This window comes from Leishmania donovani, chromosome 22, assembly GCF_000227135.1.
Source record: "Leishmania donovani BPK282A1 complete genome, chromosome 22".
NCBI classification, from domain to species: Eukaryota; Euglenozoa; class Kinetoplastea; order Trypanosomatida; family Trypanosomatidae; genus Leishmania; species Leishmania donovani.
In genome coordinates this window covers 324,984-345,593 of record NC_018249.1, presented here as the reverse complement: position 1 = coordinate 345,593, position 20,610 = coordinate 324,984, and the positions used below count along the sequence as shown (strand labels likewise).

The 20,610-nt window shown below is 60.6% G+C and overlaps 6 protein-coding genes across 6 annotated transcripts; all 6 read right to left on the bottom strand.

The window, feature by feature from the left end:
- Position 1: 1 nt before the first annotated feature.
- LDBPK_220760 (hypothetical protein, conserved) lies at positions 2-1,006 on the bottom strand (the record flags this gene model as incomplete). The annotated part of the gene is made up of 1 exon (XM_003860776.1): positions 2-1,006. A coding segment is annotated over one exon (1,005 nt), but the record flags the coding sequence as incomplete, so codon positions are not given.
- Positions 1,007-2,565: 1,559 nt separating this feature from the next.
- Positions 2,566-5,220, bottom strand: LDBPK_220750 (hypothetical protein, conserved; the record flags this gene model as incomplete). The annotated part of the gene is made up of 1 exon (XM_003860775.1): positions 2,566-5,220. One exon carries the CDS (start codon positions 5,218-5,220, stop codon positions 2,566-2,568), a length of 2,655 nt encoding a protein of 884 aa, XP_003860823.1.
- A 2,563-nt stretch (positions 5,221-7,783) lies between these two features.
- LDBPK_220740 (hypothetical protein, conserved) lies at positions 7,784-9,442 on the bottom strand (the record flags this gene model as incomplete). Its single annotated transcript, XM_003860774.1, has 1 exon — positions 7,784-9,442. The coding sequence occupies one exon, from the start codon at positions 9,440-9,442 to the stop codon at positions 7,784-7,786; it is 1,659 nt and encodes a 552-aa protein (XP_003860822.1).
- A 1,956-nt stretch (positions 9,443-11,398) lies between these two features.
- On the bottom strand, positions 11,399-14,191 carry LDBPK_220730 (hypothetical protein, conserved; the record flags this gene model as incomplete). The annotated part of the gene is made up of 1 exon (XM_003860773.1): positions 11,399-14,191. One exon carries the CDS (start codon positions 14,189-14,191, stop codon positions 11,399-11,401), a length of 2,793 nt encoding a protein of 930 aa, XP_003860821.1.
- A 2,562-nt stretch (positions 14,192-16,753) lies between these two features.
- Positions 16,754-17,122, bottom strand: LDBPK_220720 (hypothetical protein, conserved; the record flags this gene model as incomplete). Its single annotated transcript, XM_003860772.1, has 1 exon — positions 16,754-17,122. The coding sequence occupies one exon, from the start codon at positions 17,120-17,122 to the stop codon at positions 16,754-16,756; it is 369 nt and encodes a 122-aa protein (XP_003860820.1).
- Positions 17,123-18,256: 1,134 nt separating this feature from the next.
- LDBPK_220710 (hypothetical protein, conserved) lies at positions 18,257-20,374 on the bottom strand (the record flags this gene model as incomplete). Its single annotated transcript, XM_003860771.1, has 1 exon — positions 18,257-20,374. The coding sequence occupies one exon, from the start codon at positions 20,372-20,374 to the stop codon at positions 18,257-18,259; it is 2,118 nt and encodes a 705-aa protein (XP_003860819.1).
- Between the last annotated feature and the right edge of the window lie 236 nt (positions 20,375-20,610).

Here is a 20,610-nt window from a genome sequence, read left to right as displayed (position 1 = left end):
TCCCCGGCGGCCCGTATACAAGGAACCCCAGCCTCTGCGGGAACCCCTCCACGGCGAACCGGCCGCGCCGCTGCATAAATTGATTGATCAGCGTCAGCGTCGCGTCGCGCTGCGGGAAGAATAGCGTGTCGAAGCCCTTGTTGCTGCGCAGCACATACTGGTTGAAGAACACCTTGTCGTCAGACTCGCCCCCGTACGCGAAGAACCACCGCAGTGCGTCGTCCTCTTTGCCCGGTGCCCCCTCCGCGAACACCTCCAGCGCGCGTTGCACGAATTCGTCCAGCTTCGCTGCAGATCCGGGGGCGGCGCGGCAGCGCAACGACAGGGTGCGGCGTGTCCATGGAATGCTATAATGAGCTACGGCCAGCGGCTCTTCTTTGAAATAGAGTTCGATGTCGTCGGACATTACAGGAGTCCACGACTTGTGCGGTATCTTTATCAGGCGAAGGCGTTCGAGCTGCGTCTCTGTGAGGACGTCCGCTGGGTTGCTTCTGTTGGTCTTACTCGGTCCAACGTAGAACGGCGACCGGGCGTTTACGTAAGCGTGCCAGGGGCGATAGGGATCGAGCAACGCAACCAGGTGGGCGCTTTGGAAGAAGAAACGCGACGGCAGTGGCTTCTGGCGCCAGAGGTGGTGGCACACGTACATGAGCACCGCGTTCTGTAGAAGAATGTTGTGGTTCGGCACTTCGACGAAAAAAAACGGCGGCAGCTGGACGATGATGTTACGCTTGATGTATGGGAGTCCTACAACCGTGCCGAGGATCACACTGCTTCCCATGATCCAGCTCTCCAAGAGCGGCCGCACGACCCGAAGCAGCCCAACGAAAAGGGGATACCCGATGAAAAGAACGTACACGAACATTACCGGAACTGACTGCACGAGGGAGCCAATATGGTTTGAGAGGTATTGCACCGCATAGTTGCCAAGGCGCCCCGGCATGTGAGCGGGTGGGACCGAGCTGAATGCATCCACGACATCGCCGACGGTGCCGGGGCTCGTCATGTTTTCTCTTCGTTCGCTACGTTAATAAGTGAAGGCACGGTGTGTGTGCGAGCTTCTTGGCTATCTTAAAAAATGCACACGATTGCGCGATCAAGGAGGGGGGCTGCCGCGCGCGGCTGGTCCCGCTGAAGCAGCGCCTCGTCGTCGGGCAGAGCGCACTACCGTATGTGCACACACGACGACACCGGGGGCACACCCTTTTCAATTCCGCTGTTACTCGCGTGTTTCAGCGCCGAGCGCCGCGATCAATGCTTCACTCGGCACCACACGCAGGCGGTGGTGGTGATGGTGATGAAGGAGGGCGAGATCCACACGCGCGCACACATAGAGAGTTGAGGCGATGAATGCCGGTTGTGTGGCCGCGTGTGACGAGCGCCTCAACGGGAGGTAACGGAGCTGTGTAGCTTGAGAGAAGACGTCTTTCATGACGAGGTAAATCTTCTTTCCTCTTCGCGCAGAAGCAGCACCGAAGGCGGGCCGTGGACGCGCACGCACGCACAGCGTCCAGCTCCCTCCCGTCTCCGTGGTATCTGGTCGTTTTTTGTCTTTTGCCTGGGTGGTTGCGTGGGTGGTGGTGGGGGGGGAGAGGGGGGAGATTTCGTTTTCGCCGGTGGTCTACCTAGCTGCGCGCTGGTGCGGTTTGTGTGCGTGCGTGTGCGTGTATGGGGCGGCGGCGGGGGAGTGTGGGGCGAGTCGACGCACTTCGCAGCGTCGCTTTCCTTTTGGCTGGCCACACACCGGCGAGGAGCTCAGAGCAGCAGCCACGGCATCGCTTGCTCGCCCCACAGCAGACGCACAAACGCAAACACAGACACACACGCGTAAACATGTCGGGCGAGAGAGTGAGTCGAAAAGATGAAGGCAGTCCGAGAGCATAGGGCCAACAGAAGCGGGGCAAATGGCGAAGATGTGTGCAAAGGCGCTCTTCATCGCCGCGGATGCGTGAACAGCGCGACCATGTGTAGGTGCGCAAAGGAGGAGCGGGCTTGGCGCCCTCATGGGTGCCGTTCGATCGGTTTGCGAACGACGCGCGCATCTCCACACATTTTGCGAGCACGCAAGCCCCACCTGCAGCGCCCCTCTCCTTTCTTCTGCTTTGGGGATGGGGGTGGGGAGTATCACGAGAGAAACGCAGAGAGACACGTCGGGGGACGGCACCTCTCACCCCTCTTTCGGCGCGTACCTCGGCGCTTTATGTTTCTCCACTTTCTCTATCTCGCATGTGCTGCCCCCGCCCCGGACACCCTCCTTAGAGGGCTGTTACTCTCCCCTCCTGCTGCCGTGCCGCGAGTCGGAGAATCGTCGCGTGCGGCAGCAATGATGAGCGCGCGCTTTCAGCCCAAGACGCACACGCACACGCACACACTGAAAAGACGCTGCCCCTCCCACTCAGAGGCATCAAACACAAACGCATGCGCACGCGTCTTTGCGTCTCTTGTCGATGCGATGTCTTTTTTTTTCTTTCCGAAGCCGCGGCAATGCCTTGACGTGCTATGATATCAGCAGATACATGCTACATGGATACACCGACAGAAAAGCGCACGCCACCACGGATCCTCTCACTCGAGCTGTTGCATGCAGTGGAAGAACTGCTGGACGGCGTTCCGCTTCGGCTCGTCAAAACGAGGCAGTTGCTGGGCAAAAAACGCCTCCTTCAGCGTGCACAGTCGGGCGAACTCGGCGGGCGACAGCGAGTCAGAGCCGTCGTCGTCCAGCAGAGCACGAAACAGCGACCGCTCAGCCTCGCTCAGCTGCGTCACAGTGCCGAGCATGACAAGCACGCGGTCGACTTGATTCCACGTGAGCGCCGTGGGCCGCACCAGCGACGCCTTCAAATGACGGGAAGCCGCACGCCCCTCGCCCACGCTCTTGCCATCCGCTGCATCCGCCGTCGTAACGTCCGCTGGACTGAAGGGGCTACGATCTGCGACATTGCGACCGTCATCCTGCGAGGCCGTTACTTCTGCTGTTGCTGGCAGTGGCGCCCCATCGACTGCCGCGCCCTCGGCGGCTCTCGACGTGTAATGCAGGACGCTCAGCCTCACCATTTCCGGGATCGCCTGCGTGGCCGCCTCCAGCGCTTCGTCGGGGATGGCACCACCTCGCAGCGTCTCCTCGGGCACCGGCGGCATGGCGTCTAAGGCGAGCCGCAGGGCCGCCAAAATCCTGTCGGACTCTCGTATCACGTCGAGCATCTTCTGATAAAAGTGCCACGTCACGGCAGTTTCGTCAGCCTGCTGCTGCCGCTCCTGCAGCGCTGGATGCTCCGCTTTCACGGTCCTTCGGACGTCCCCGCGGAGGAGGCGACGGCAATCGTCCAGAGAAATGGTGCCGGTGTTGGCTGGGTCGCAAAGGCCGAACTCGATGGCACGCAGCTGCGAACGGAGGTAGTCCAGACGGTACACTAAGGTGGGATACGAGACCATATGCAGCAGCGAATCCTCCTGCGCCGCCAACTGTAGCTGAGACAGGCGGAATGGAGCCGCAGTGGCAGCGATGGCGGCCGGCTCAGTTATAGAGGCTACCGCGAGGGTGCCGCACGCAGCGTCGCAGCTGGCTGGTGCGCAAGACGGGTAGGGTGTCCACACCTTGCTGAGAAGGCAGCGCCAAGTGTCACCCCACTTTTGCCACCAGGCCAAGTGGCTGATGTCTGGCAGCTGCGAAACAGCGCGAGGCGAGGGCAACATCCCGCCGGCAGTGTCGTTCGTTGCCGAGCCTACAACCGCTGCGGCACCCTGGACCGCATTGCTGGTCAAGACCGAAGCGGCGAGGGCGGCTTTGCGGTCATAATTCGTCGATCCGGGCGCGGCGCTGACTTGCAGTGGCAAAGGACCGAAGAGCAACGGCCGCATGAGCTCCGATGAAATCTCAAAATTCAGGCAATCCTTCTGACTCCGCCGCTCTTGCTCACTGCGCCGCGACGTACCTGCGCGCCTCGCAGTGGTTGGGCGGGGCGCTGAAGCGACCGCTGGCGTGGCTGCCTCGGGGGTCGGTGGAACGCATGGGGCCAAGTGCGGTGCCCTTGCTGTAGTAATGGTCTGAGGTGTTGCCGAGGCGAACGCCGAGGAGGGCGAGGCCGCTGCGGCGGCCCCTCTACGGCCACCAGCGCCGCTCGTTGCGGCAGCGTAGCGCACCTGCACCGCCGGATCCACCATGATCGTGTTCAGGAGGTGGCAAAACTCCCACTCGCTCAGGCGGCCGCTGTCTTCCAAGTCGAACACGCTGAAGGCGCGCTTCAGCGTTTGCTGTGGTGTGGACAGGAAGGTGAAGAGCATCACGAATTCAGCATATCCAATGAAGTTGTTTCGGTTGAGATCGACCCAGTGGAAGAGCTGCACGAAGCGCTGCTGCACAGCTCGAGGTAGCTGCTGCAGCCAGGACGAGTGACACCGTGACTGGCCTCGGCCGCCGATAGCCTTCGCGCAGAAAGGGTTGACAGAGATATCAGCAGTGCCAGAGAAAGTCGTCGAGGGGCTCTTGTGTGTCACCGCACCACTGTCGCTTGCGGCGCCAGAGCCCGTGCGACGCCACCCTACGTCAGCGTCGCCGTCGTTAGGCAATAAGAGCATGCAGCGCACAAATCCCTCGAGGCTAAGAACAAGCTCTCCTGTTGCCGGGTCGCGCTTCGCGTAGTGCAGGAAGCGATCCTTCAGCTTGTGCGGCGCCGCGCGAAGCACCGCGGTCCTCTCGTTGAGGACCGACTGTGCAGACGCACATAACGTCACTTCGGCGTCAGTGGCAAAATCGGCAACGTGCTTTTCCACCTCGGCGGCGCCACTAAGATGACGACCGGCACACTGGACAACGGCGTCGCCGCTGCAAACCGGCGAGCGATGTGATAGCCCTGCTGTAGTGGCGTTGGCAGCCGCATGTGCACCTGCGGCTGCTACCGCCGCAGCCGTCGCCGTCCCTTCCATCAGCGCTCGCGTTGACAAGTCCAGCAGCTCACACGCACACCTGTAGAGGGATGAAAGACCTTCCGTCACAGAAGCCACGCTCGCCTGCCTGCTGGCAGCGTCCATGGCATCCTCCTCGGCTGGGCTGCCGTTACTGCTGCCGCTATGAAAGCCGGACGCCGAGCGGCGCGCAGCATAGAAAGGTAGACGCGACGGTGGCGCAGCGGGCGTCTGGCCAGAAAAGCAAAGGTATGGGGCGGTGCTCACGCCGGCTGCCACGCCAGCGGAGAGGATGAGCGCACATCGAATATGCGACATCGCAGGCGCGCATACCCTGCACTTCGGTTGCCAATGGCCGGCCGGCAGATCGATGCAGAAGCCCCCTCTCTGTTTGGAGATCTCCTGGTATGTGTGCTGGGGTGAGATGCACACATGTGCAGTAGGGAAGAAGGAGGTGGAGAGGGGGTGGGGTGGCAGTGGAGAAGAAGCATGTAGGAGAGCTTATCAATGAGAGCACGCGCCGAGAGTGGGGTGGCCGTACGAAGCAAGCAAAGGAAAGGAACATCAAGCGCACGCGCCAAAAAGAAGACAGCGACAGCACTGCCACAGGCCCAAGGGAGCATCCAGCACGTGATCCGACACGAGCCGTGCGGCTTTGTGCGTGCGCATGCCCCTTTTCCACTTTGGCGTGGCCTTCCGAGGGAGAGCAACAGCGAAAAGCGCCAAGGGGTTCCGTATCCGCCCACCCCATCAGAAGACGGCAAAAAAAAAAATCGAGAGGCAGCGGGAGGGGAGAGAAACAGAGCGAGAGCGTTGCCAGTGTCCAGTGACACCACCGGCGCACACTCCGAGACACGCGTGCATGGGCCCTCTACGACTATCTTTCGCTCTCCCTCTCTTTTCCTTCTCCGTATGATCGTATGGGAGCACTCACGTGTGTGTGTGGCCTCTAATTCGATCCACTCCCCCGACCATCAACTCGTCAAACTCCCGGTTGCCCCGCCCCGCCCGAGGACCTTCACCGTCCCCCTCGCCTCTCCCTTTTATTTTTTTTATAAGAATCGCTCTCGCCAACGAACGACATTTTGCCGTCAACAACGATCTCTTTCTTGTTACGATGGACCTGCTGCCATGCTGTTCACTCGTGTTGACGACCGCAGCACTTGGTCGCCCATGTCCGCACCATCTTGTCGGCGGTGCTGTTGGCTGATGCAAGTCAACGACCAGGCATGCTCTACAGACACAGGCGTGTGCACATGCGCTCATAAAAGACGAGACGACGCAAAAGACACGGAGGAGAGGTAGCAGAAAGCGGAACAAAAAATCACAACAAGTGCAGCGTAGGTGTTCGTTTGGGTTCCTCTGCGCATTCTGGCACGAATGTGTTGAGCTCCGTGGCGCTCTTCTCTTAGACAAAAAAGAGAAGCGAATCAGGCACGTATCTGTGAATATGACTGGGCGGAGGGGTTTCCCGGCGTGCACCCCCTGACACATCGGTCGCACTCCCTCCTACGTACAGCAAGCGTGCCAGAAAGCTGGAGCAACAGCGGCAAGGCAAACCATACAAAACACAACCGTCACACCAGCAGGCGAAGGCGGCGTTTGCACGCGCGCCGAGCGAGAGAGAGAGAGAGCGAGAGCGCACGTTTACGTGATCTGTTTTCGTGTTTTGATGTTTTCGTCGGGAAGGAAACCATTCGCGGGGTTACTCTGGCGCCACGCCATCCACGACCTGACCGCCGACATCAGCAGCGATGCATCGCTCTGAATTCCCCTACACGTCGTAGGTGCTTGGCCCTGTCACCACCAAAATTGGCCCGGCATTTGGCAGGGATAAGGAGGCAGGAGGCGAGCGTCGAGAAGAGCAGCACGCATCCCTCACCCACCCACCCACCCCCGCTAAAAGAGGCAGAGGGAGCAAGGCAAGCCTAGAGGGCCCATAGCCGACACCCACCCACCCCCAGCAAACGCGAGTACGGAGGACAGGGGTGTGTCGTGCGGAATGCAGAGGCGATGTGAGCGCGCGCAGATGGCACTCAAACAAGAATACAAACACCACAGTAAACGGGGGATGAGGAGGAGTGGGGGTGGGGAAGAGGGATGAAGAGCACCGGGCGAGAGGGCGAGAGGCAGAGGGTGGAGACGTGTCCGCATATCTAGGTATCTATATCTGTATGTATGCAGGCATACAGAGAGGGATTCAGTGGAGGTGAGCTATCATGAGAGAGAGAGAGAGTGCGCACGAAGGAATGAGGCGAAGGTGTGACGATGGCGATCTGAAAGAGGGAGCGCCGCGCGATCTGCGATGGAGGCGGTGGGGATGAGTGTCTCTTTGCGTTGGCACCTCCACGTGGCTTAGCGCACGCGGTGCTGATGAAAACGGCGACAGGGGAGAAAGAGAGTACCTTGCACAAGAAGGGAAGAGGAGAGGGCGAAGGAGCGGCGGTAGGAAGAGTGGTGCGAGGGGGTGAGGTGGGAAAGCCAGACACGAAATCGAAAACCATCGAATTCTACGCTTGACACGGACACGGTCAGACATGCGCGTGATCGTATGGCAAGCCGGTTGCCTTCAAAGTGAGCTGGTGCGCCAGCTGCTATGCACGAAAGAAAAAAAAGAAGAGATCCTCGTTGTCCGCCACCGTGTTGACGTGGAGAACGGGCTTGTATTCCTGCATGCGTGTCTATGCGCACAAGCGTAGCCTGCGCAATCAAGGCTGCCAGGTTTTCGAGGTGGCTATCTCATTACCTTCTGTTGCTGTGCTAACGCTACTTCACTTGTTCGCGTGTGTCTTTTCTGTCACACAGGCCCAGACTTGCACAGGCGCACAGTCGACGCGGCAACCGCGACCCTTCTTCCTCCTGCCCCCCTGCGCCTTGATCACTACGCGGTCATGGTGGAAGTGGCGCACGCTGGGCAAAAGAAGGGCGAAGTCCTCGCAAGAGCGTGGTGCTCCACAAATATGGTCAGCTCTCGCACCGCCTGCAGCAGTTGCGTCGCGTGTTCGTTGTTCAGCAGGTGCGCGATCCGGTTGCGCTCCACCCGCTCCATCGACCGGCGCATGTGCACCTCGCCACCAGAGAATAGCCCAAGCTTCCAGTTTGCTGTGCCCATTGTGATATCCACGTAGTCCTGCCGCACCGCCATGAAGTTACGCTCCTGCTGCAGGTGGCGCACCACCATGGTGTGCAGATTCTTGCGAAGGTCGGATGGAATAATAAAGCCTGCTGCCGTGGTCGATGGCGACGACGCCGCAGCAGAGGTGTCGTAGTCGCTGCAGACGTAGGAAAGCAGCTCCAGCGCGTTCTGCCGGGTGCGGGCCAGCGCTCGCCACCGGTCCACTTCTTCGGCAATGGCGCGGCCCTGCAGAAGTCGCACATCAGCCGGCAGCGCGTTTTGAAGGCCAAGGTAGACGGCGGGTGACCAGCCCTGCTGCGCTGGTGCCAGCGGCCCCTCTCGCGGCATGGCGGTCGACGCTGCACAGCTCCGACCATTGCGCTGGTGCGGATCGAGGCTGTGCTGCCAGAACAGCGCAACGAGGTACCACAGCGCACACAGGAGCTCGGCGAGTTGACGCTGCTCTTCCGGCACCTGGTGAGCTTTTGTATCGACGGTGCTCGCGCTGTCCACCGCCTCGTTCGGCGGCTCTGCCTCCATCTCCGCTTTCAGTTCGGCCAGAAGCTCAAACTCACGATCCAGCACCGTCATCTCAGGCAGCCCTGTCGCACGCGTGGCGCCAGGATTTGGTGCCACAAACTGAGCCACGAGGTAGTCGCGCAGTGCGCGCGGAATAGAAAGGAGAGACGACAGCGCGGGCAGTGAGTCACTCGATTCAAGGAGAGCACCGGCAGACGACGGCTGGTGCTGCGGCTGCGGCACAGCGGGCACTGGAGCAGTGGCTGTGACCGAATAGCAAGTAGACGCAAGAGCCTTGCTTGACGCTCGCTCCGCGGCCCAGTAGTGTTCCAGCTTAGTAAGGCACATCTGAAGCACCGCAACGCCCATCTCACGCTGCGCCAAAACGTCGTCGTCGCTCTTCACCGACGGCACTACAGGCGCGTTGAGTGAGGCAGTCGGTGGTGTGCTGGCTGACGCACCCGACCTTACATTGAGCTCGTCACTCGCTTCAGCGGCGGACGAGCCGTTAGAGGTGTGTACAGCTCCGACCAGCTTCGATGCCTGCACCATATCCTCCCGGGGGCGCTTCTGGCCTGCCGTAGTGCTGCTGAGCATTCCTTGCTGCTCTTGCTGCTGCTGCTGCTGCAAGATTTGCACGCTCTGCAGAGCGGCTGCGTACGGATCATAGGTGGTGCTGCCGGATCCACCATTGCCGCTGCTGCCACCGCCGCCGTTAGGAGCTGCATGTGCTGTGTTAGTGGGTGTAGCACTCTTGTGGGCCGCTGTAGCGCTTCCAGCAAGGGCTTGCGTGTGTGCCGAGGCGTTGGCAGCTGCCGCGGCCGCTGCAGCCGGTCCATCTGAAGCTCCTTGACGCTGCTCTTGTTTCTTCTTCTTCAGCAGTCCTTGCAGTCCTTCGAAGCTCATCTTGGTAACAGTGAGACGCCAACTGGGAAAACGCAATGAATCTTGCGTGCGTGCGCGGTGTGTGGTAACTCTCCGTGTTGTCGTCTGGGGGCGTTTTGCTTGCGCCCGGTCGCAGTGGGCGCTTGCGGTAGCGGCAGCTGCTGTGCTCCCGCGCTGGCCGGTGGCGCGGGAGCAAGGCGTGGTAGTGCGGTGTGCGCGTGCAACGCAGATTGGTGGACGCAGAGCAGGCGAGTTTTACCACGAAGGTGTTGTGCGCCAACGGCGATGACGTGGGCGGGAACAGTGCGGGCTAAGCGAGAGGCGCACACCAAAACACGAGGACAAGAAAAACAAAGCGAGCGAGCCGAGTCGTTCAGAGAGGGACGCGCAGGGCACGCACCGCGACCACCGCGAGTGAGCGGGAGCCGAGCTCGCGGCCAAAATGCGAAGAGCGAGAAGGGAGGATGAAAAGGGGAGAGAGGGAGGGAAGGAGGGGGAGGGGGTGAGGGGAATGCGAGACGACGAGTCTCTTCGCACAAGTACAAAGGCATTCTCAAACGCGCGTGGCAGTGACAGAGCGTGGCTCAGTGCAGCACACATACACGCAGCGCTAGTGAGGCGGGTAAATGCTACCATCATCGGCGCCCTAAGGGGTGCCACGCTCGCTCTTCCATTCTCATTGTACAGAGTGCATCGCTATGGCAGAGCTTCTCCGCTCGCCTACCGCTGTGTCTAACATTCGCTGCATCCTCATGTGCATGCCTTTGTTTTGTCACTTCATTCAAGCTCGACTCGTTGCGGGCGGCACAGCGTGCGAGGGCAGAGAGAACAAGAGGGGCCGAGCTTCACGCACGCATCCACACGGATGGAAACACTGACGCCTTCGCGACCACCCACCATCGCGACTGCGCGTCCGCATTCGCGCGCGCTGCTTATGCTGTGTGCTGCTTTCACCTCGCAGCTCACCCAAAGGAAGGGAGGGAGGGGGGAGAAGCGCATACGGGAGCTTACCCACGCAAAATGAAAGTGTGTGTGTGTGTGGTGGGGGCGTAAAACAGAAGCGTAAGAATGTACATGGCGCACAGAGAAACAGACAACGCGCGCACGTGCACACATGCAGACCCCCTTTCCTCGTGCATGTCCATGGGCTGATGCCCTTTTCGCCTGCGCTGTTGATAGGCTTGTTTACATAGTCACCACATCATGTCTGCAGCCGCGCACGAGAGGCAGGGAGGGGAGGGGGGCCGAAGGCGCGCGCGCGAGAGAGAATGGGGCGACGACGCGAATCACCGCCCCCTTCCACCCACCCACCCGCTTACCACAGCACACAACCACAGCGACGAACACATCTCTAGCGTCAAACCCTACAACACAACTTCAAACAGATACAGATTCATAAAGAAGCCAAGCCACCAGAGAGAGAGGCAGGGAGGAGAAGATAAGCACAGCGGCGGCAGTAGTTAGCCAGCATCACGAACGCTATGATGAGGAGTTTTCAAGGGCGAAAAAAGGGATGCCAAGAGGGGAGAGCGGAGTGGGCACATGAGACGCCGCACACAACAGCGACCACAGCTCAGCCGGTATCCACACCACCCGCCTCCCGCCCCCGTCACTAGACCATTCGTACCGTTCCTATCTCTCTCTCACTCGAGTCTACGCTTTTTCTGTGTTCCCTCGTTCCACTGTTTTATACATGATGGGACCGCAACGACTCACAGGCGAAATGCACAATAAAAAAAGGGACGAACAGCATCACACGCTACTGCAGAAACACGCGCACGCATGCAGCGGAGGAGAACGTGTGACGACACCCGCCTCTCTCCTCCGATGCCTTGGGCGAAACATCCTCAGTGATGCAAACCGTCGAAGTGACGACGCCAGGGAGGGGAAGGCGTGCACACACCCTCCCCGTGCTGCGATACCCTGATTTCTGCATGCGCTGCTGGCCTTTTCCTTCATTGGTGTGCCGTTGATTCGCTAGACGGATGCTGTCGTCTGCCCTTTCCGGGGCTTCGCCTTCTCTTGCGTCAGCTCAGCCGCCTTGATGCGCACGCGGTCGCGCGCTGTCTGGGCGAATTCCCTTGCGATGGGGTTGTACTGCGGGTCCTCGATGAACTGCGCGAACAAGAACTGAATGCGCTTCCGCAGGCTCGCCAGAGACGCCTCCTTGCGGCCACGGTGCAGCAGGTCCGCCTCACGATCGACAAGCTCGCACAGCTCCTGCGTGAGCAGCGAGCTGGCGCTGAACTCCCGCACTGTCCACTTGACGCGCAAGAGGATGTCTAGCCGGGCTGCGGTCGCCGACGGCAGGCCACCAACGGCGTTGACCATCGTCGGTGTTGCAGCCAGCGCAGACCCGACAGCTGCCGTGTTTGCCCATGGCGACGGTGAGGCGGATGCCGGGCTGCGCACAACGTTCCCTGCCATCGGTCCCACCGACGTCGGAGACGGCGAGGAGCCAAAGCCGCCTTGCGCCTTGCTCGGCGACGATGCAGAGGCTTTCACCGCTGCAACAACGCCGCTAGAGGTGAGACAGAGCCGCTCGTACAAGTCGCGCAGCTCGGCAGCACGTTGTGTTTCGGGGGTGCGCACGTGCACGGTGCCCCACTGCTTGGGGGCGGCCATGCGGTTTAGCGTCTGCACAAAACGCCTTTCCTGCCGCGTCTTTCCGACCTCGCGACGGCGCTGATCGAGCTGCTGAAGGAGCTTCAGCTCCGTCTCTGTGAGCGCCAGCAACGCCGCCCTGACCTCAGCCGGCGACAGCGACGGGTCGCACTGGATGCGCGCCGCCTCGTCGGCGCGCCAGTTAAGAACGTCCTGCTTCAAGCGCTCAAAGTCGGCGGCGCTGCGCGGGTCATCGCGGCGCAGCTGTGCAGCGTCCTCCACGGCCATCTGCAGTGCCTCCTCCCGACCCTGGCGTACCCCGGCGCGATGCTGACGCGCTGCCTCAGCCGCCTCCAGCTCAGCGCGGATGCGTCGAGCTTTCCACTGGCGGTACATCTTCTGAATGATAATCGCCATCTCCACCCGCAACGCCTGCAGCTCAGCCGCCGTGAAGTACGGCCGCGCCACCACGATAAAGTCGTGCGCTGCATCCAGGAGCAGGTCAATGCGCGGCGTCTGAACACACACCTCCCGGTGTGTCTGGCAGCTGCGCGAGATGCCGAGGGTCTGCGTCTGGCGAGTGCACCGACTAGTCGACAAGCCCTTTGTCGCAGCGAAGGGGGAGTACTCTAGGTCGAGATGGTAAAGCTGAGTCGCAGCGTGCAGCCTCACGTTCTCCGGGTGACGCTTGTCACGGTACCCGCCGAGATACACCTTCCCTGGAGCCACGGGGCCGTCTTGAAGTATGGCGACAATGGCAAAATTCGGCCGCACCTCGGATGCCCCATCACCTGCGCCGTCACCGCCGCTTCCCCCGTGAGACGCCGGCAGCTGCAGAACGTCTTGAAGGGCCTGCATACGTTGGATCATTTCGTCGTAGCTGTACCCCTGTCTGCGTCCTTCAACGAGGACCTGGGGTGGGACTTCTAGTTTGTGCGGCCGGATGCGGATGCACCGCGCGACATAATTGTCGGGTCCGAGTTTGCAGAGATGCGCCGGCACCGCCATCAGTGACGCCTGTGCTTCCTCATCCTCGCCATTGGTGTCGTCGCGCGCGAGCGCCGTTCCGTGAGCGCCGGCGCGGTGCTCTTCCTCGGCCGCTGGGAAGGTGGCAGCAATCCAGATGGGCTCAGCACGATCGTTGACAGCGCCTTCCGCGGCACCGCCATCGTCACCGGCGCCGCTGCGGCCCGCCATGGCGCTCGTGACATCGCAGTCCAAGAAGAGAGTTTCCATGAAGCGCAGACGTTTGTGTTGGTAGAAGAGCCGAAGGGATTGCGGGTGGACAAGGAGATGATCGGCGATGCCTTCGAAGAGATCCTTCACAACAAGAATCCAGTGCGGTCCTGCGCCGTCTCCTGCGCTGCCGTTCAGCCCCGAAGCAGCTGCTGCCGTAGTTTTTGCGTCGGTTGGACGGTACATGCTAGGGCAGCGCACGGGTACGGTAAGCCGCGTGACGGCCCTCATCGGAAGCAGGGTCACGGTCACCTCAACCGTTCCATGAGGCGCTTGAGGGAGAAAACCCCAGCGCGGCGGAGCTACCGGCTGGTGCTTGGTTGCGTGCGGGGCAGCCGAGGCATTATCGGCGGTTCTTTGACTCTCGCGCGAACCAGCTGCAGCGCGAGCACTAGCACCACCATGGTCGTCACCGCATTGCCCATGTTGTTCTCCCAGGTCCACGTCAGCGTCTACCTGTGTGCCTTGAGTTGGTTGGCGAGTTGCCGCTGCGGTGGTCGCAGAGTTGCGATGCTCTGTTACACTCACGGCCCTTAAAGGGCTGCCGCTATCAGCGCCGGCGACGCCGCCGCTTTCATCTTCCGCTGCCGGTATTTCCTCGTACTCGGGCGATTCGTCGTAGTCGTCGCCGCCGTTGAGAAGGCGGAGGGAGGAGGATGCCGGGCGCGCACGCACATCGTGCGCGACATTGACGGCTAGGTCCTCTTCAGCCGCGTTCAGTTGAGCGTAGTCTGCCTTGCTGTCCTCGCGTTGAGCGGCACGCGGAGGAGCGACTGCGTTCCCTACCGCGGAGTCACGCCCTGAACTGTCTACCTCGGCCTGAGCAGGCGGCGCTGCCATGGTCTCTGGCACTTCCTGTTCCTCCATACTGCTCTGGTCAGAGAGTGGCGGCTGCGGCTCACCAGTGAATTCGTCAGCGCTGTCGCTCATCGCCGCTCGTGCTTGTCGTTCCTTTCGTATTCCGCTCTGTCTGTTGCCAGGCGTTTGTTATAGGTGATCGTGGTAGCAGCGGAGACGTCGCGGCGCACGCGCGGATGCGGGGCGTTGTCAGATTGTATGCGGATGGTTGGAGTGGAAGCAAAGAAAGGGACGACTACCTGGGGCTTATCAACGCTGGTTTCACGCATGAGACGAGCAATAAGACACCCAGACAGGCCGACAGAGAGAAAGAGACTTGCGGCGAGAACGGAGAGAGCAGCTACGACAACAGCACACACACCCTCATAGCACGCTTACACGTGCGTGTGCGGAAGCGTGCCGATGTATACACCTGCTGCTGGCAGCGTCTCTCGCTCTCACAAGCGTGCGTATATGTGTGTCGTTCTCCTTGCCGACAAGAACTGCCTTCACGCGTCGCGTCTTCTTCGCTCTCTGCAGTGCAGAGGCGTGGAGAAAGTGGGAGGGTGTGGTGTGGTGAGCGAGGAGAGAAGCCGAAAGCGGTATGGTGGTATGGAAGAGAGAAGATGCGGACAGTTGTAGCTCGTGAGACATGATTCGCACGACTCTCTCTCTCGCGGGCTTCTGCACACACCGACAGCAGCGGCAAGCGAGAGGCTACGACAACTCGTGGCGGGAGGAGGAGCAGGGGGGGGGGTCGGTGTGTAGGTGCACTGTATACCAAGAGTGAGCTGTGCCCGTCCATGCAGCCTCGCCCACCACCTTCTGGCCTTGCGACGGAGAGAGAGGGTTAAGTTGGACGCACACGCCCTTCTTCCCCGCATTCCTTCACGTATCATCGGCCTCGCGCCACGTTCCGTGTTTTGGCTTCTTTGCTTGCTTGTCTCACAAAGAAGGGTGGAGGTAGGGGGTGAAGGGCAAGCCTGTGCGCAAGAAAAGCGGAGAGATGGAGAGCTGGCGTGCGTCAGAGGGGGCCAGCAGCCTCTTTTCCACTGCACCCGTGTTTCTCTTCCCTTCCTTTCTCTTCTCTCTCCTTCGTCATCAGCAGCCTTATCTGCTCCTGCACCAGTCGCTCATTCCCTTGCTGATAGGTGGTGTAGGCTGCTGCGCCGACTGCAGCCGCCGCAGCGAGCCCGCCCACCGCGCGCAGCATCTTCTCGCTGAGGTCGCTTGAGAAGATGTTGTGAGAGGGGGTTGGTGGAATGACGGAGCGCTAGACGTCGATTTTCCACCCCACCCCGTGCAGGCTGAAGAAGTATTTAGATAAGAATGGCGGCCTCCTCGCTAAGCCATGGACGTCCTTGTCGGAGTGGAAAAGACGCCAGGATAGGCGTTCGACGCTGCAACGCGTCGTGCGCTTGTCGATGTACGGGTGTGCGCAGGGCACCGTGTATACTCTTCCTTGGCAAGTGGCCGATCACATCGGCGGGAGACGTGCATGTGAAAACGAAGGAGGAGATCGAGGGAAGATGGAGGTGGGCACTGACCGGTGCTTCTGCAAGACGAACGATGGACAAGCGTACTGGATGATGCACCGGCAAGGTATACCGGCTCCCGGGCCACCATCGGTCGGGCTTCCGTTCTTCTACCTTTTTCAGTCCATCGCAGCGGGAGGAGGGTTAGGGCCGGCCGTGGTCGAGCGCTGAGGGGGACAAACTCACGAACGCATGCGCCAGAACTCATAGAAGGGCTCGGATAGGGATTGTGTACCGCATCACCACCACCCGCTCTTTCTCTGACTGCTTACACGCACTCCTCACCCTTCCCCTCGGGTTACCTGTTGCTCGCTGTTTGCTCGCCTTTCATTTCTTTTTCAGATCAAAGGACGAGGTTAGAGAGACGCCTGGCCAAACACGAGAGAGAGAAATAGCAACAACATAGCGGGGCGCACAACAGCTACTCACGCACCCATACACACCAGACATATCGCCCCGATCACCGTCACTGCCACACGCACTCTCGCGTGCGTGTACACACGATCATGCGCACGCATCACACGCTGCGCCGACACCGCGCCAAATTAAAAAAAAAAACACAGAAAAAGAAGAGAAGACAGCGACGACACACAACAGATAAACAGTGAGGCAATACAGAAGGAAGAGGCAGAGAACACCACAGAGCGCACATGTGCACATCGGCGTAGATACGCGCACAAAAACCGGACGGCAACGGGGAAGCCATGGGAGAGCAACCAGCACCAGCACTACCAGTAAATCGCTGCATACGTCCTTTCTATTCTTTTTTCAGCAAGCATGACGTCGACCCACACACACGCACCCGCTGACGCCCTCTTTGCCTACACAACACATCCAGAAAAATGCACACACACACACACACACTAAGAAGGTCGGCGTGCATCCCATGATTCAAAAAGAAAACAGATCGACAGCGACTCTCTTGAGCACCCACGGCCTGTGACTAGCACGTGTGCAATGCTCAGCGGCATGGGCGAGTACGTCAGCATGTAGAGCGCGCCTGTCTCTGTGAAGGTGTGCGACGTGCAGCCGGCGACACACAGAGAAAGGGAGAGAAAGAATAAAATAGATGAGCACGAAGACGTATCGCTTGGTGTCGTCAGCGGTGCACGCCGCCTCTCTACTTCACCTGCTTCTGGACCTGCTCCATGATCATCTTGTGGAACTCCTCAGCGCTCTGGTGCGGCTTCACCACTGGCTTCCCGCACAGCTCGTAGGTCGTCGATTCGGCGTTGTGCGCGAGGTTGCTCAGAGCATCCGTCGCCTCTTGCACTTCGAAGAACTTCGACTCCGCTACCTCCACCTCCGGTGCTGGGCTGCTCTGACTATCCTTAATGCGGGCCGCAGCGATGGCCTTGTCCTCCATGATCTTGCTGCCAGCGCCGCCGTTACCAGACGCCGGGCCAGTGGTGGGGCCCTGCTGCTGCTTGTACTGCAGCACGCGGGGGCTCACCCACTTTCCACCCGACGCCTTGCTCGCAGACGACATGACGATGTCGCTTTTTCTGAAGGTGTTAGTGTTTTCTTACCTGTCGTGCCTTTGTTTTTTTTTTTCGGCTTCGTCACGGCGCGTGACTCTTCTCGTCGGCGCGCCTGGGTACCTGTTCGTCCTCGCGTCTTCTCGTGGAGGTGTGTGTGTGTATGCTTTGGCGTGTGCGTTAGCCGGCAACGCACAGGAGTGTTCCCTCTGGAGGGTGTGGGCGAGGAATAGCCGACAAGGAGCAGCGGTTTATGTGTGTGTGCGCGTCCAGGAGAAGTTGGGAAGGCAGTGAATGCGTGCACGCGCTTACTCACGGCTCCAGCACGGGGACAGACGCACAGGCAGAGAGAGAATCCAAAGAAGAGGAGGTGTGTGGTGTGTGGTTTGTGAAGAGTACAACCGCACTAGCACACAGCAACAGAGAGGAGGAGACACAACTGAGCCCCGAGCGGTATATGTCGTTGTTGGATGGATGTTGGATGGATGTGATGGTGTTGGATCGGTGATGCAGAGGTAGAAGAGACGTTCATGATAGGAGAGGGCGGAGCGATGAAAAGCGCGAGAAGAAAGGCAAGACAATGACGCAACGAAGCAAGCATGGCAAGCACCCTTGCAAATGTGTGTGTTTGGCAAGGAACGCACCGCGCATGCAGGCAGCACCGCTCCCCGCCACCCTGCTCGCCGAAGAGCAGGGGCATTGGGGCTAATGTCCTCATCGTCCATGCGCACACGTGTGCGGAGGATGAGAGGGTTACCGCACAAGTTGGCTTTTCTCATCCTCATCTTCGCTGAAAGCTTCACACGGAACCGAGTTGCTTCAGCGCGACGCTCTCCTTCACGCAACATTTGTGTGTTGGGGAGGAGGGTGGGGGGAGGGGAGTGGTGTGTTCATCCAGACTCCTCCTTTCCCTCACTTGCCTGGGTAGAGAACCGATGACAACAACAAAAAAGCAAGTTCAGTGACTGTGTAGCCCGGCATCGCTACACACCTGCGGCTGTTCCGTCATGCGCGACGTACAGAATCTAGAGGAAAGCCGTCCAAGAGCTGCCGCGTCCCGCCGCCCTCCCCTGCCCACACTGATGTGCACCTTTTCCATGCCTCTCTATCCCTCCCTCTTGGCGTCAGCAACTCGGGTAGCCTTTTCACACCCTTGACAACCACACACGCCACGCATCCGTATCGCGCCGCAGGTCAGTGCAGGCCAACCGCTCCATCACTGTCGTCGGTTCGTCATCCATCTCCAGCTCCGTCAACGGCTGCGTCAGCACCGTCGTATGCAGCAACGCCTTCATGTGCGAGACACTCATGACGCCGTTGATGGCGGCGTGGCCTGCGGAAGACGCCACTGTGGCTGTTGCGGCTTTACGCCCTGTGAAATGGCTGATAGTGGTTGCGTACCCATCGTGGTCATCCTCGCCGCGGCGAGAGCGATGCGTCGACGCAGGAGCGTCGGTCTCTGCCCCTCCCAAGGGGCCTTTCGAATACCTGCGCACCTTTGCAGCAGTCGCACTGCCGTTGCTGCCGCGATCGCGGACGTCGACGCCCTTGGTCTTATCCCTCTCCACCGCCTCGTTGCCTTCATCGTCGTTTTCCTCGTCATCGTCGGCGGCGGCTGTTGTTCGGGACAGCTGTGCCTCATACAACTCCACCTTCCAACGCAGAAAGCTGTACGTGCCGCGCCGGCGCGACATGGCAGGCCACATCGACGCTGTGGTAGTGACGTTCATTGGCGATCCGCCGCTGTTGCTGCCGCCGCCTTTGCCGGCGCTCCCGGTGGCACTGGTGGTGGGCGAGGGAAGGCTGATGAAGTAGTCATTGCTAGTGCAGTAGAGGTACGCCCCGGCGAGGAGAGGCGCACCCCAGGGAAGGTGCGGCTGATGATGTGACGGCACAAGGGCGCCTTTTGGGAAAGCAAGCGCGACAGCCGCAGGTGAAGGCGACACAGATGCGGCGAGGTCACACGAAGAGTTGGACACTGACGGCACCGCGCTGGCGCCACTGAAGCCGTGCCCAAGAGTATCCGCTCTTGTGCTGGATGCGGCAGACTTGTCAGACGCTGTCCTCTCCGGTGTCGGTGGCAGTCGTTGTTGGCGCCACTGCAGCCACAAGCGGTAGACGGTGGCACGCCAAGCATCGCGTCGTGCGTCGCCGCTGCTTTCAAAGGGCACGGCGGCTTCGAGGGAGAGGATACGCTGCAGCGCTGCAGCTGTGCGCTGCGACTGGGACCATGTGCGCCACTCGAGGCCCACTATCTCGTGCTCGATTTCACGCCGTGCTGGCTCGGCGAGTCCGACACCTCGTTGTCGACCGTGGCCGCTGCAAGCGTACCTTGTATGCATGGGAGCAGTGCCCGCCTCACCGCTTGGCGGGTCTTCGGCTGAGGTAGCCACGGAGGTGTACGGGGCCTGGGCGCGCTGCGATGGCCCCTGCGCGTCGACTCGGGCCGCCGATGCGTGCAGCGCTGGCACACCTGCCGCCACCAAGTCGGCCAGCTGAGTCGCCGACAGAGAAAAGATAGAGTCCTCTCTGATGCTCTGCGGTCGCGGAGGAGCGAGGGGATGAGGTATGGCACGTTCAGCGGCATCCGATTGGACGACAATCGATGGCGACGGCACTGTCGATGGCGATGCCCCATCCTTGGCGTCAAGGCCCTCTGACTTGACGGCCGATGCGGTGACTATGGATTCGTGCCGCACGGCGTCTCGCACGCGATTCAGAAGGTGCTGCACGCCAGCACCACCGTACTGCGCACCGCTCGCGGCTCCTTCGCCGCCGCTGGCTCTCAAAGGCGGCGCGCGCTGTGCTGGAGCCGGCTCGAAGTCGTCCAAGGTGAATACCGGCGGCACCTCGACACTCCGCGGATGATGAGGCGCCGCAAAGTTCGTCATGCCTGTTGGTGAGCTCAGAACGAGTGCGTCGCGTCGTCCAGCGGACGACGACGCAACGAGCTTGCTCTTACCTTTGGGGAGAGCGAGTGCTGCAGAAGCCACGCCCGCGTCACCAAGCCCGCTACCTTGGCTGCGCATCGTGTGAGAGGAGACACCACCTCCGCCGACACCACCACCAGTATTTGCATAGAGCTGGTAGAGAGAGGCGTAGGGCACGTCGTCCTGCAGCCACTGCGTGAGCGGCGCCTCCGGCCAGCTGAAGCAGTACGACTGCTCATTCTCCAGCGGCAGAAGCTGCAAGCGCTCATGGACGGTGACTGCACGTTCCTCGGCGGAGTCCAGGGGCCTGTACCGCTTTCGGGAGGTGCTCATGCCTGTCAAGTCACCGGGACTCCACACCGCTTCGGCGGTGTTGCGCTCCTCCCGTGGCTCGCCTTTATCTGTATTCTGCTTGCGTCTCTTCTATATCCGTCACCTCTCCTGTACACAGCCAAACATGAGAGGCGGCTTGGTTGATGTGGCGCCTTTCAAGTAGGCCCTTAGCTCTTTTCGGCTCGTGTGCGGTTACTGCGGCCCCTGCGAACGAGTCCGCCTGGACGCACGTATAT